Source organism: Carassius carassius, chromosome 37, assembly GCF_963082965.1.
Source record: "Carassius carassius chromosome 37, fCarCar2.1, whole genome shotgun sequence".
NCBI classification, from domain to species: Eukaryota; Metazoa; Chordata; class Actinopteri; order Cypriniformes; family Cyprinidae; genus Carassius; species Carassius carassius.
Window position 1 is genome coordinate 23,938,037 of NC_081791.1, and position 16,084 is coordinate 23,954,120.

General features: G+C 34.8%; 1 protein-coding gene and 1 pseudogene across 2 annotated transcripts; one reads left to right on the top strand and one right to left on the bottom strand.

Annotated features, from left to right (window-relative positions):
- The first annotated feature begins 4,969 nt into the window (after positions 1 to 4,969).
- LOC132117768 (lysophosphatidic acid receptor 6-like) lies at positions 4,970 to 7,246 on the top strand. Of its 2 annotated transcripts, none has more exons than XM_059527073.1 (2): positions 4,970 to 5,345; positions 5,791 to 7,246. In XM_059527073.1, exon 2 carries the CDS (start codon positions 5,936 to 5,938, stop codon positions 6,848 to 6,850), a length of 915 nt encoding a protein of 304 aa, XP_059383056.1. In that variant the 5' UTR covers positions 4,970 to 5,345; positions 5,791 to 5,935; the 3' UTR covers positions 6,851 to 7,246. The 2 variants fall into 2 exon arrangements, with proteins under 2 accessions (XP_059383056.1, XP_059383057.1); XM_059527074.1 differs by having other exon boundaries at positions 5,794 to 7,246.
- A 108-nt stretch (positions 7,247 to 7,354) lies between these two features.
- LOC132118457 (integrator complex subunit 11-like) lies at positions 7,355 to 15,812 on the bottom strand (annotated as a pseudogene).
- Positions 15,813 to 16,084: the final 272 nt, after the last annotated feature.

Sequence of the window (16,084 nt, forward strand, 5' to 3'; positions counted from 1 at the left end):
ACTTCCCATTCTCCTGTCTCTCTTCCCCAGAGATTTCTCCACAACTTTCCCAGATCAAAGCTGTATTCTTTTTTCTTTTTTGGTATCTGTTGAGTCAGCAATCTAAATTAGTAATGAAGAAAGGCAGAGGAGAGAGAAAGAGAGAGAGAGAGCGTGAGAGAGATTTACAAGAAGTATTCCATCTTTTCTGTTGAAGTTGTTCCATTATTTTTGCTGGCATTCCATAAAGAATTCTACATCTTAATATCTCATTAATGGAGCAGATTATTCAGAATAAACCGTTCTGAATAAAGGAAATTCTAATAGCTCATGTCTGACACCTCTGCATAAGATAGATAGATAGATAGATAGACAGACAGACAGACAGACAGAAACGAGTCAATATAGGCCAAAGCAGAACAACAGAGCGCATGAGCAGCTGTATATGGCTGTGTCCTGTCAGCTCAGATTTTGTCGGTTCTTCTCTCATCTCAGGCACATGTGCTGCAGCAGTGTGGATTGGGGGATTTGCTGCGAGAGATGCGAGTCTCAGGGAGAATGACCTACTTTTGATCCCAGCACTTCTCAGTGCTCTCTCTTTTTCTCTTTTCCTCTTTCTCCAGCTGGAAGATGTAAACTCTCCACTGATTACACACAGTATGTCACAGTATCATTTCTGACTGCAGGTGCTACAACTGAAAGCCACTGGAGTGATTCAGCCACTTTCTTGCCAACAGTGTATTATGCATGTTTTCTCTCTCTCTCTCTCTAATTCGGTCTGTCTCTGATCCATTATTCATCCTCAGTGTGTTTGCATTTTTTCAGTACATACTCTGGCCTTTTTTGTGGGAAGTGTTTTAGTCTCTGCAGTCTGATTTTAGTTTTTCTGTTCCATGAGATTCAAATTCTTCCCATCAGAACCATAAACTGGCAACAATTTATCATCTCAGTGAATCAACGGCTACACAGACAAACTTTTAGAACTGATTAGCGGGAATAACTCATTGATTTAAATCAATGACTGTGTCTTGCAACACAGCCTACTAAATTTTACTTAACATCCTTTAGCTCCAATAAAATAGATTCAGCAGCTCAGTCCAAGTCACCAGAACATATGAGACAATGACAGACCCATATGCCAACATCTTAAAATAAGTCTCAAGTGCATTTTTAAATGCCAAGTTATAACAGTTAAAGTAAATAAATAAACCCATAAAGCTGTTTTTTAGACCATCTGGGAGCAATTAAACATTTAATGGGTCTGAAAAATTGAAGTAGCAATGAGAAACATATTGCAAATAGGATGTAAATTGGATTATTTGACCAGACCAGAGCTTGTTTTAGGATCAGCATGAAGGATCTGGACAATTGTACTAATAAGATTCAAAATGGAGCAAACATTTTGTTATTTTGAAGTTGGTGGATGCGTGCTAGATAAGTACATAAATCATTCAGTTTTTTTTTTTAATGCTGTAAAATCATTAATGCATGATAATATTTACAGATCTGGGTAGTGACTGATTACTTGCAATCTGGATTATCATGTAATCAGATTCCAAAAATTTAGTACTTGTAATTAGATTAAATTACATTTGAAAATGCTCATAATCAGACTAGTTACTTTTTATTTATTACATGTTTACACAATTATTATACCTTTATTTAACCAGGAGGTCCCATTGAGATTCAGAATCTCTTTTACAAGAGAGACCTGGCCAAGGTAGCAGCCAAAGCACACAAAATGCATACATAAACACCAAATTACATTTTCACGTACAAAGAAGAAGTACAAAATGTTAAAAATAAAAATATAAAAACACAATGAGACTCTCAAGAAAAACAAGAACATGTCTCCATCACAACACTCTTTACAGTAGTTTTAAATTCATTTATGGACATAAGGGTTTCTAACTTTAGCTCTTTTTGTAGATTATTCCACCCCCAAGGTGCTAAATAAGAAAAAGCAGTTTTTCCCAATTCGGTTTTAACTCGTGGCACCTTAAAAAGCAACCACTTTGAGGAGCGTAGCTGATAGGTACCAGAGCAAACAATAGCAATAATTTATTCATGATTTATTGATTCTCCCTAATCCTTCCTTTTATTTTTTACATTTTCCTTTCTAAAATAGATACTGTTTATATTTTCCCAGAAAGTCTTAGTCAGGTGGTTACAAAGCATTTAACCACTTGATTTGAAAATATAATTTTAGTTTTTATTAAGAAGTGTTTCAATATTGCATTAACTACTGATGAACACACTCATCTTAATTTAAATGATCACTCAGTCGGTTACTTTTTACATTTGCATGTTCTTGGTTCACTGATGTTGGTTATGGTTATTTGTTTTAACTGAATATTTTTATGATTTAATTCATTATTAGCTTTTCATTAAACTCATAATCTCCCTGCATGTTCCTTCACAAGCCCAGTTTGGGAAACTTTGATTTAATTTGAACTTCATGTTGTTTGAAACAACAAATGGAATTGATTTATTACTCTTTGTTATATATATAAATATGGTAGAAGATTATTCTATTTAAATAGAAAAAAAAGATAGGTCAAAAGTAATCTAAAAGTATTTTAGATTATATTACCTATAATGTTTAATGTAATGTGTTACTTTTTTGTCATGTACACACAGCATCTCTCTGACATGACTGCTTCAACACTAACTGTGTAACTGAAACCACGCCTTCTTTCTTTGCGTGAACATTTGGGCGGCATTACGAAAATATTTCCACATAGAGACGTAGACATGTGGGGCGTGTTTGAACGAGACGTTTTAGGGGGTGTGAAAGAGTCTTAAATTTATAAAAAATATCTCTTTGGTTTTGTGACGTTAGTCTTTGCAAATTGACAGATCTTCTTCATGCACCAAGAGCTTATAACACTCCAAAGAGAAAGGAAAAATTTTAATCACATCATATGATCCCTTTAGGCTTATTTGATGTGTTCATGCATTCAGAACTGTTTACTTTTAGTCTGAACTTGTAATAAACTTCACAAATCCAGTCTGAATGATTCGTCACTGAATCTGACTCATCTCTTTCTCAAGTTCAGCTCAACCTATATTTTTTAACCATGGGTTGAATCATAATGACATATTTGGCATATTCTTTTTCCTCCCTAACAATAATGCAACATACAAAAACTTTCTGCCACATTACAACTTAGAGTTAACTACTAATTTGGTACACAAGAAGTCAAAGGAAATTCTGAATACATGTAATTCAGTTTGGGATTTACACTTTGTACAGTACTTCTGTAAACTCAATAAGAAAAGCAATATGTTGTTGCAGCTAGTGTTTGAATGGACTCTTGCAAGCATGCGACTCTCTACATGCCAAACAAAAAGCATCTGACCTCACATGATTTCCAGAAAATCCTAAGCTTCTCTTGAGCAGGTGGTGAGGGCGGGAAACACCATCTGCTCCTATTTATAGGTCAGATTCCCAACATTAGATGAAGTCAACTCTCACATTCATCAGACCATTAGATGAGAGGTCACATGTAGGGCAGGATGTTACAGAAGGTGACTGCTCAATTTCAGTTTCTTCTGTATTTCTGGTGATTTAACAGTTTTACCATCCTTGCACTTTTAATTCGGCCTTAAGATGCTTCAGTTGCTGAAGAAAGCCAGTGGATTTGCCAAAAGGACAAGGTTCTAGTTTCCAAGTATGTAAATATAAATATATAAATAAATGTTTTTAGAATGTATTATGCTGTAACTATGGATACAATTACTATACATTATAATTATACACCAGTGCATTATGAGGTGCATTAAAAGGTATAATTCATGCATTAAAAATACATAAAAAATGTATAATGCATTATATAAAGGCTTCATGTAAAGTGTAACCAAAATATCATGTACTTGAATGCAATGCAACTTTGTGTGAATGTATCCAAATATAAATTGTTACTGCTCTAATAGCTGTACAGACATGTTAAAAATTATAAAAAATAAAAACAAATTAAAATATAAAAAATAATATACCTGTGATACTAAATTAACTCAGATTTTTTTAATGTAAACAGTCATTTTAGATAATTCAATAATACATTTACCAAAAATGAAGGGAAGAAAGACTGTTTCAGATCTCTCCATGCTATCTTAACAGTGAAAGCATAGTTTCTTTATCATCTTGATAAAACATGCTTGTCTGCACTTTATCCTATCGATTTTCAGCCACTGATCAAGAGCTGAAATGCTAACCAACAAAATGCTGTTCTTTCACAATCAGTTTATAAATTCCACAACGGAAAAGCTGCATTTCAGAGCCCTTTTCCATATTGAATGCCAAGCTCATCCTCACAGGAAGTGTGGAATGTGATGGGGTTGTATTCACTGAATTCATCTGTAACTACATAGAGGCCATCAGACACAATGTGGCCCTTAAACCAAAACACAAATCTCATTCTTGTCCTCTCTGATTCAAACTTCAACACAGCCTTTTCCATTCCGCTAGATGGCTTTTACAGAATCCTAAATGAAATTGATTGTCCTCATTGATTGTCTGTAGCTACTAAATAAATTATTTTTTATTGGATTGAAATAAGCCTACATTGAGGGCAAAGTATATTTTTGAACACTTCATTCAAAAATATGCATTTTTTTTAAATCGAATTTTCAACACAAGAAGGATTAAATTATTTAGGGCTTTAAGCTGTTAAAATAGAAATAGTATTAGTAATGACTGCCTTGGAAAGCACCATTATCATAGAAAAATAATAGCAGATGAAATTTGATATATATGATAAAATATAATTTGGTTGGGTTGAAGAAATGTTACTTGTATTCCATAATATCTGTTATAACAGCCTTAATGCGCCACCTAGTGTCAAATAGATCACATAAAGACAACTTTTTTTTTTTAGGTTTTAGAGACAAATTTAAATCAGCAAATCTGATTCTACACAAGAGGAACAAAAACAGAAAAGAAGCAATGCGATAAGCTAAAGGAGAGTAACGACTGATAGGCCTATATTGGTCGTAGCCTACACTTGGTCGTACAATGCACTTTCACTCTCAATCAATGCACTATACGACCACCCTTCAGTTCCAGTGTGACTCATTTTACACAACCACCTTTAAAGTCTCTAGACACGACAGTTCATTGAGTGGAACATGTAATGCACGAGCTAAAATGTCTGCATGTCCCCCACAGCGCCCTCAGAACACCGGGGGAGGCTGCATTTTCTGGATTTCCTGTTCTGTCCTTTCATATCACGGCGTAAAACCACAGTGCTCACAATAAGTTTCCACCACTGACAGAACAACAGCTAGCTTTCATAAGACTTGCTATGAAAATAATGTGCTTTTTACATTAACGCGGGGTCGACAGGATTAAGGACGCTTCTACTGTAAGTTACATCAAAGTTATTTTAATTATTTTGTGAGTGTGGTGTATGCTTCAATTTTATATTTCTGTATAAATTAATACGTTTCTTAAATTATAAATCACCATAAAAGTCCGTTTTTGCTTTAACTGAATATTCAGTGTTCAGTACAAGTTAAACTCCATCGACAGGACTCGTTGATTACCTCACAATGTTCATTTCTTAGTGAGGCACTTATAATGGAAGTGCATTGATCAATTAATCCATAAACGATTAAATATACTTCTCCCATTTTTTAGAAGTGCAGCCACACGTTTTGACATGATTTAGCAAACTCATTTTGTGTACTTGTAAAAATTCTAACGTTGTATTGAACCTGGCAGCTGTTTGCATGATAAACACCTTTTGCAATATTCCTCACGTTAGGGTGATTTACATGATAAACTCCACTAATATTTTCTTTTCACAGCAGAAACTCACGGACTTTCACCTCTATCCCGATGGGGAACCGAAAATCACAGTACTAACTCAAATAACGAACAATGCATTTATTACAATTCTAGCAAGTGGCAGTTGATGCGAGCAGATCTCTAAAATCTTATTTACCCAAGGACATGGAAAACATAACCGAATTCCAAATTAACTTCCAGCGCTATCTCTTTACACCCGTCTACAGTCTGGTCTTGTTTTTCGGATTGATTGGAAACCTCGGAGCTTTGTATTACTTCATCTTTAAAATCAAACAGAAATCTCCTTCAAACATATACATCATAAACCTGGCTGTGGCTGACATGATTTTCTTGTTCGCCCTGCCATTTCGAATCCACTACCACCTCAATGACAGCAACTGGATATTTGGCGATGCCATGTGTCGCATCACTGGTACGATCTTCTTCGCCAACATCTACATCAGCATCAGCTTCATGACCTGCATTTGCGTGGACCGCTACATCGCCACCCTCCACCCTCACACCTACCTGAAGCTTCGCAACACGAATCTCACAGCGCTGGTGAGCACCGCTGTATGGTTGGTCTCTGGGTCGGCTATGTTGGCATTTATGTTAAAATGCCCATTATCAAGCAAAGGGAAAATGTGTTTTGAGGGCTTCAGTCAAAAAGAGTGGAGCGACTTGGCGCCTTACAGCATAAGCAGTCTTATTTTTGGATCCCTTCTGCCCTCTGCGGTCATCCTGGTTTGTTACCCCATCGTGGCCCATCGCATCGCCCGGATCAACAACTCCACCGCCCGCGGGGCACGGCGGATCATCTACGCCATCCTAACCATCACCCTTCTGTGTTTCCTTCCTTATCACATCGTGCATCTTGCATACCTCATGACACGCTTGGAAAACATTAAAGAGAATGACATGATTTTCATCATCCGTAGGGTGACCATGGCTCTGGTCAGTCTAAACAGCATGTTGGACCCGCTTCTGTACTACTTTGCCACGGGTCACTACAAGTGGAGGCTCAAAAGACTGAGGCTGAAGAAGAAAATGGGTGTTTTTTCCATTTCCAATAGCTTTTGAGCTTCTGAAAGCTTCGTTCCAACTGAACTATTTCAAGAGAGGAAAGAAAGCACCTAAAATTAATCCGTAAAGCCAAAAAACTGCAATACAGAAATATGGACTCCAGTGTGGCTTGAACAATCGGAGTCAGGATTTTTCTCATATAATTGTACTAATACAGTGCCAAAATCAAACAAGGAAACTTATTGATAGACTGATATATTGGCCAATATTTGGCTTTTTTTAATGATCTTGGCAGCTAAACTGATTCCCAACTGAGTCGGCTCTGAATTTTACTGACTGTCATTTCAGTGGTTCATGGAATTTTGTATTTTTTTTTGTGTCTCGTTTCATACCATTTAAATATTACATATATTAGTAGATGTAAATGTCTGTATCATCATCACTGCATTTTGTTTCAAAATTATGAATACTGACCTTTTAAAAAAAAAAAAAAAAAACTTTGTTTAACTTTTATCTACAGCTAAGAAATAAATATATTTTCACAAATTACAGCCTTCTCTGTCAATTTTACTAAAAAAAAGCTTTATTGTCATTTTTCTTAACCAATGACAAACATCAAATGTCATCAAGTGTCTCCGGTCACGAAGGCAGACCTTTCTTTAACAACGTAGACAAGAAACTGCTCAATTCTTCATCCTGAGGGACACAATGAGAAACAAGTTCAAATTGTACATCTCAAATCCTAAAATGCAATATATACACACTTCAAAAGTTTTTTTTTTTTAAGTCTTTTAAAATCAAGGTTGCATTAATTTCAGCCAAATTTAGTAAAACCAGTCATACTTGCAAAATGTTATTACACTTTAAAATAACAGATGTCTATTTTAATATATTTTATATTATTCATTAATAAAATGTCATTTATTTCTCTGATGCCAAGCTGAATTTTCAGCAGCCATCACTACAGTCTTCAGTGTCACTTGAGCGGCTCAAGAAAAAGTTCTTATATTTCTTTGAAGAATAGAACGTTCCAAGGAACAGCATTTATTTGAAATAAAATTTTTTCGTAACATTCTAAATCCTTTTACGGTCATTTTTGATCAATCCATTGCATCGCTACGGATTAAAATTAAGCTTATTTAAAAAAAGGGTCTAAATAAGTACAAGCTCTGAATCCACTGAGTGTGTCTTAAGTGCGGTCAGAGACATTTTTAGAAGATGCAATATTAGACAAATGTAATGTAAACCACGCGAGAAGGTGACACCACATATTCACACTCTCTCACACACTTGTTGCTGTTTCAATTGCAATCCATTTTTGACAGCCTGCAATATACTGAAGAATGTGATTTTATGCATGTTTGTTATGCCAGGCACTTGGTGATAGACAACAGTCTTGGTTTGGAAACATAAGTGCAATAATTTCCCCTTGTGGGCAGTGAGGTGCTGTAAATTCCTGATGTGACCACAAGCCAAAAAAAAAAAAAAAATACAAGTGCATTGTTCCACATAAACAAACCCAAAATATAACTTACTTGACACAATATAATCCACATTAAATGATTAGAGATTTAGATCATCACATTTGTTCACCTGATAGCTCCAGGAGAGCAGAATGACTTTGAGGTTGGGCTCCTCGGTCGAGGATGTCACTTTAATAACGATGGATTCCACGATGACGGTGCCGTCTGGGATGTGCTGGATGCTGTTACTTTTCAATACACTGTAAGAAATTAAATTAAAAATTAAATTTATGCATTTAGCAGACACTTTTATCCAAAGCGACTTACATTGCATTCAGGCTATCAATTTTTACCTATCATGTGTTCCCGGGGAATCGAACCCCCAACCTTGCGCTTGATAACGCAATGCTCTACCAATTGAGCTACAGGAACACAAAGAACGAAAAACAGACTTGACCTCTCATGAGACCTTTATTAAAGTATGAACCACATGTATGGTTAATGCACATATAGGAACCACATAGCTGCCCATAGGGACTGGCATTTACACTGTGGCTGGAGGAAAGGTAAAAGTGTCATTCACTGAAGGGCGAACATTTGGGTGAAATGACCGAGTACCAAAAATGAATACGGTTTATTGATTGGATAGCTTTTTTAACTTTGAACAAATTCAAATATTAGAATTTATTAGAATTGATTTAAATTGATTACATACAATGGCGTTTTAGTGCCACGTTAAATAACAATAGAAAAAAATAAGATTACGAGATTAAAGTCGTAATATTTTTTTAATAAAGTCGAAACATTACGAGAATAATGACAACATTTTACAAGAAAGTTGAAATTAAGAGAATAAAATCGGAATGTTTCAAGAATAAAGTCAAAATTTTCAGAGAATAATTACAAAAATTAAATCGTACCAATTAATACATTTTAATACTTTGAAATGTATTACCTGTAAATTATAATATTTTGAAGAATTTGTCATCATTTGACTTTATTCTCAAAATATTTTGGCTTTATTCTCGTAATTTGTATTTTTTATTCTCGTAATTTGTATTTTTTATTCTCAAAATATTTTGACTTTATTCTCACATTGCTACAATTTTATTCTCATAATTTCAACTTTCGCTAAATATTATGACTTGAACCTCGTAATCTTTAACATGGCACTAAAACTCCATTGTAGTTATACCAAAGCTTTGTCATGGATATTTAATTACACTTTGTTATATGAATAACAGGCCTGTAGATAGACTAATGCAAGTCTCCAAAAACCTAAAATGATTGCAAGTTTTATTTGAATCAAACTTTCCTGAATAAATGACTCTCTGAATAAATGACTCCAGCTCTGAATCATTTACTGTCTAAGTGATTCAGATTCAAACTACAAGTTTGACACTGCTTTGTCAATCTCTTTAACTTATTAAAAAAGGTTTACAAGAGTAAATTGTCCATCAATCAGACTTTCAAAGTTTGCTTCACCATCTGATGGATGGACGGATGCAGAGTTGTGTTTTTTGCTTTTGCTTTGATAGGACAGTTCAGCGAAGTGGGAGAGGGATTGGGAAAGGTCCACGAGCTGGGACTCTATCTCGGGACGCCCGTAGCGCAGCAGTGCTGTATGTCAGCGTGCTGCCCACAGGGCTATCGGCAGTGACTCTAAGTAAAAAAAAGTTTTCCCCCCAACTTAAATAAAGCTGTACTTTGCTGTGGCATTTTGAGCCCCGTTTCCATTGGTCTCCTTTCAATCTCACGTCACAAAACTGTGTCTCCGAAGTTAAAACTGCTGAAGAAGTCTCACCCAACCTTTTAGTGTTAAATCAGGGTTTAACACATCCCACACCACTGTGGACTTGGAAAAACATGACCTTCAAGCTTGAATTAATCTGAAGGTTAGAAAATTTTGCTTTAAGTAATATACATACAGTACCAGTGTCATTTTTTGCGTTATTTATATAATCTATTACAGTTTTTATAAATATTTAGAATAAGCTTTAATTAATTTATTTTTTTAGTTTCATATTTAGTAACTGTTTTGCATTTTGTCATTATTTTTTAGAATTACTACTATCTAGATTTTATTTGTTCTTATTTCAGTTGCAGTTTTAGATGACGTTTTCTTTTTATTTATTTCTAGTAAGTAATCTGACATTTCAGCCTTTATTATTTTAACATATCAAATTTAGGATTAATTACATTTTTCTAACGTGTTCTAATATTTCGATTTAATTGTATTTCTGCTTTATTTCAATTAACAAAAAGTTTCTAATAGTTTTAGTTAACCCTGTTACATGCATGATTAACTGCATCTATTTTTGCAACAGAAAAGTGTGTGTGGTATAGTTTGCTGACCTCTTTAGGTGTGTGTAGATGCGGCCGAGTGTGTCGGTGTCGCTGTGGGGGTCGTGGAGCAGCACACGGCACTTGAAGCGCAGCTGGTGTTCGCTGAGACCCAGTTCTTTAAGAGCCTGTTCTGGAGAAACCAGCCGCAGACTCTACACAGACACACATATTCAGAAAACAGTGTCTGAAACCTTATATTAGTCAAAAAAATGATGAATAAATAAACTGACTTACATTGTCCTTCATTATTAATGTCCCATGCATGGTGCGAGGCCTTTTAGCATCAGGCAAGGGACCTGTGATAAAGTTTCATAAGAAATCCCGTCACAATGTATTTGTATGTTGATGTTAAAATATATATTATTGCAGTTAGTGAATGTGTCATACCAAATGAAAGTAAACACAAAAATCAATTTAATTTGTGCACGCTGTAAAATCAATAATGCATGCTTATATTATATATGGGATCCAGAAACTCAAACTAAAAGAGGAAAAGCATAAAACTACAAGACCCACATAACCACATGACAAAAAGACATTTTGGCATTTCAGGTCAAATAAAGGAGTCGGTGGGAGTCAATAAACACCTCCGAGAGCCATCTCTCTCTTCAGTAGGTTGAGCGAGATGTCCACGGGGACGCTGGGGTTCGTCACTATGCTTGTCGTCTCTCCATTGGCTGGCATATAGCAGCTGATACCTGCATGGGGTAAAACATCAGCACAATGACAACATGAAAAGTACACTATTTAAAATGATCATATTTTAAATGTTGTGTTGTATTTGTACCCCCTAAAGTTCACAAGAAAAAAAAAAAAATCACAAACCTGGAAATTAGCAAGCATGCCGTACAGTCCAAAGTTCAAATGACTTACTGAACTCCTGCTCGATCTTGTCTTTGAGGAACTCCATTTTCTTGGCCTCTCCATGCACCAGCAGCATGTTTCTGGGTTCTGCCATGCGGATCAACTGCATGATGCCTTTGGCGTCAGCATGAGCACTGAAGGACATGTACTCCACCTGTAGCTTCACATCCAACTAAACACATACCCCGCATACAACACCAGCCAACAGTTTGGAAAAATTATCTTTTTTTTTATGGCTCCAAAGAAGTCTTCTATGCTCACCTAAGGCTGCATTTATACTGCTCCGGGTGTGTGTTCACGGTGTGTGTGTGTGTGTGTGTGTGCACTTTGGATGGGATAAACGCAGAGCACTAATTCTGAGTATGGGTCACCATACTTGGCCACACGTCACATCACTTTCGCTTTTTATTTGATCAAACATACACTAAAAACTGTAATATCATTACAATTTAAAATAACTGTTTTCTATACTGGATTTTAAAATATAACTATCCCTGTTATTACTCCCAAAGCATCCATTACTCCAGTCTCATGATCCTTTAGAAATCTTCCTAATATGCTGATTTACTACTCAGTTATTTTTTTTTATTATTATTAAAATATATTACAATAGAAAACAGGTATTTTTAATGGCAACAATTCACAATATTAAATTGTAGTTACATTTTTTTTAAAGCAGCCTCTGTGAGCATAAGAGAAAACATATTTTCCAAAAAAATAAAGTATTTTAAACTTTTAGTGCATGAGACTTAAATCCAGAGATGCATATGTAAATTATAGAGGTTTGACGTAAATAAAGTTCAGGTGTGGTTAGAGAGGGTAAAAATGAAAAGATTATTATGGGAAACTGTGGATAATATAAACTACAGCTCAGAGTTCTCTGATGCCATCTAGTGAAGCTCAGTTAAAATCGGTGTTTGCAGTGCCAGTTATTACCGTTGCTCTTCCCTCCATCTCCAGTTTTTTCTGTCCATTCAAGATCTTGTGTCCCACAGTGCCTTGCACACAGTACCCTGGCATGATGACCTAGGAAATAAATATATTAAACTCAATAAACATATCTTCTATTTCGAGCCAGAGCGGGCTTTGAATGAGTTGAAGTGATACGTAAGTCTCAGTAACATAAGGAGTTTTACCATGTTCTTTTCATTGCCGGCCCATTTCTTGAATATCAGCAACGATTGGCCAGCATGCAACATTCCAGGGGTGGCAAACACAACCTGATGGAACAGAATATCAATGTCTCTGTTTTTCCAGAATATCATGAACTCATTTGTTCCACTTTCCAACAATCTATCAATTATTTTTTGATAATTCTGTAACAGCAGAAAAAGCTAGCTCTACCTAGGACTTAAAAACAAAATCAGAGGCCTTGGCAATCAAGATTCAAACCAAATCTCAAACCTTTTGATTATGATAACCAAAAAGATTTACTTTTCACTGATTTATTCGGCGACGGATTTAAAGAAATAAGATTTAACATGTCATGTTTGATATTCTGAAAGGCTCCTACATGCATTATTTAACCATCATCATAATACAAATAATAGTAATAATAATTTTACAATAAACATCCATTAATAATGTATCAATTATCAGAGTATACAGTATGTATTAGATAATTTTTTTATTAATATAAATAGTAGAAAATCAGATTTAAAGAAATCAATCTACTTTTTTTAATACTACTTAATATTCTAATAAGTTTCTACATGTATCATTTAATATGAAATTAAAATAGATAATATTTTTTATAATAAAAATGCAATTATATCTCTTTGTAGGCTTGCAGATTAAATGATAAATGATCAGTTATATACATTTCTTTGCAGTCGTCTCACCATTGGTCCAGGGTTATCAGCATACGAGCGATCAAAGGCTTTGATGTGCTTGAACTCGAACATGTTTCTTTGTACGAAGGTCTTGCGGATCTTCTGATTGGTCCAGGTGATGAAGAGCTTGTAGTAGTGATTGGCTTTCTCAGTCAGACCGGTGGAGAAGTAAATGGGGGCTTTCAGATTCATTCTTTCCCTGGTAAAACGAACAGCCAGCAATTACACACAATTCTGTTCCAACACAGAGCTTATGAGTGTGTTCTAACTGAATTCGCTATATTAAACATATTCAAAAACTTTACGCAGCAAACAACTGTACAAGCTCACCAAAATGTTTCCAACAGAATACAGAGTTCTTGTGCTCTTCCCAGAGCAAACACTGGAATCAAGACCTAAAACAGAGACACCGGGATGAACAGAACACACACACAGTTAAAAAAGGCTTTAAAATCTGTCTGCATGAGCGAATACCAACTGAATTCTACATATATTTATGTGCCTTAATTACCTTCCCTCCTCTTTCCACAGTTTCGTGAACCTTCTTGAGAAAATCTCTTTCCCTGCAGCGTTTGGAGTCTCTGATTGTGGTGGCGTATGTGGACTCTGATATCAGAAGATCTGGCCGGCATTTGTCAATCCAAGCAGCTCTGAGAATTTAAACTTGACTTAATTTAACCTGAATTAATCGAACTGACATGTACATAAAATAATGACAAAAGAAGAGATTTTACTCACCCTAAATGTCTGTCTGGTGTCATGTTGTAATCACCCTATAACAACAGATTTATATATCATTTGCAAATGATGTCATCAGCTGGAACATCTTAAAATTGGAGTATGTAAGTAATTAGCAATGTGACACTCACTGTGTAGACGACAGACTCTGAGCCGACTTTGATTTGAACCATGGCGGCTCCCAGCACATGACCTGCATAGTACGCTTTGATCTCAAGCTCCTCGTCAACCTTAAAAAAACAAAACAAAAAAAAAACATGCAACAATTAAATAATTAAATCAGACTAAATAACGTTCTGGCATAAACAATTTCAGTGGGGGAAATTTACTACAGCAAAATCCATCAGAACATTTAAAAAAATTCTACATATAAAAAAAAAAAAAAACATTAGATTTAAAATATTATTATACATCTAAAAAGTTATATTTAAAATGTCATTATTTTATTACAATAAAGAAACTAAGAAATGAAAGAAATATCACAAGATGTACATGCATAACTGAATAATAACAATTACAATTATTATTATTATTATTATTACACAATAAAAAAACAATTGCATTAACAGTAGATTCAAATAAATAATATTAATATTTATTTAAATATAAATAAAAAATATTACAAATATTTATAAATTCATTTGATGCTAACGTTTTTGTAAAACAAAAATGTTTTTGTTTAAACATTTTCAATAAGGAAATTTTACAATAACAAAACACTTAAAATTCATTAATAAATTAATGATTAAAATTCTAAAATTACTTGCATTACTGAGTTTACTAAAACTATTAATTATTTTTCATTTATAACAATACATAAAATTAATTCACTTCATTATTGTGAATTGTAAACTTCACCTGAACTGTTTGGTGGAGGTTGAGTGGCACAACTTTCTTCATGCAGTCTTTGATCATCTGTGAAGTGAAGAAGTTGGTCTCTCCCTTTTTGTCTACGGTGATCTTTCTGAAGTCCTCCAGCAGGATGGGGCAGATGGCTTTGGTGGGGTGGGTCATGTAGATTGGCCCGTCGTAACCCACCGTAACCCACCATCTCGCTCATGTAAGGAAGAGCACCACAGTGATCCAGGTGGAAATGACTGAGCAGAACAAAAAAATATATATAAATCACAGTGAAGAACAAAAAAACACACAACAGTCAGATAACATGTCAAATACAAACTAACCTTATAATAACACAGTCCAAGAACTCGGTGAGGCGACCGTTTTGAGTAATGTAACTGAAATCTGGGAAACGTCTCTGAAAATGAAGACGGAAAGTTAAGGGGATAGTCCTCAACTATTATGCTCAAAATACAAACAAGTGAACGCACATCGTCATTGTAGCCCATATGCATCCCACAGTCAAGCATAATGTTTTTGCCTCCGATGGAGACCAAAATACAGCTGCGGCTGACATCCTGACCAGTCCCTGCAAAACAACAGATACACACATTTAGAAGGCATATTAATATCAACATTTATATTATCATATTTATTTTAAATATATCAAATTTAATGTATATATATATATATATATATATATATATATATATATATATATATATATATATATACACATAAAATTACTAATACCGTTAATTCCTGCACGATATTATTTGTTAAGCATTAACTTATATATTTAACTTATATAACGTTTTTAATACGTTTTATTTAAAAATCAAGCAAACTTCTTACCTAAAGGTGTAACTCTGATTTCGGGCATCTTGACAGCTTTGAAAAGCTCAGAAATGAATGTTTAATGTTTACAAGAGACTGTAACGTTACATTAGCCGGATATGAACACTTGAGGGATATCAGTGCATATCAGTCAGCTTGCAAGGGATGTAGATGTAAACCAAAAGTAAACTATGACTTTTTAAAGCGTTCAAACAGTGGATCAATCAGACACAGGTTAGCACAACAAGCTAAACAACTTCACGCCGCTGCATTACAAGAGAGTAGAATTCAGGTTGAATTTCAACACGGCTATCGATGTGGGCGTGGCGTAGTGGCCCATTCGTTTCTAAAGAACAATTTGCTTATTTTAA

What these genes read in the sequence shown, in the direction of transcription:
- LOC132117768 (XM_059527073.1), top strand. Translation starts at nt 5,936, where the DNA reads ATGGAAAACATAACCGAATTCCAAATTAACTTCCAGCGCTATCTCTTT.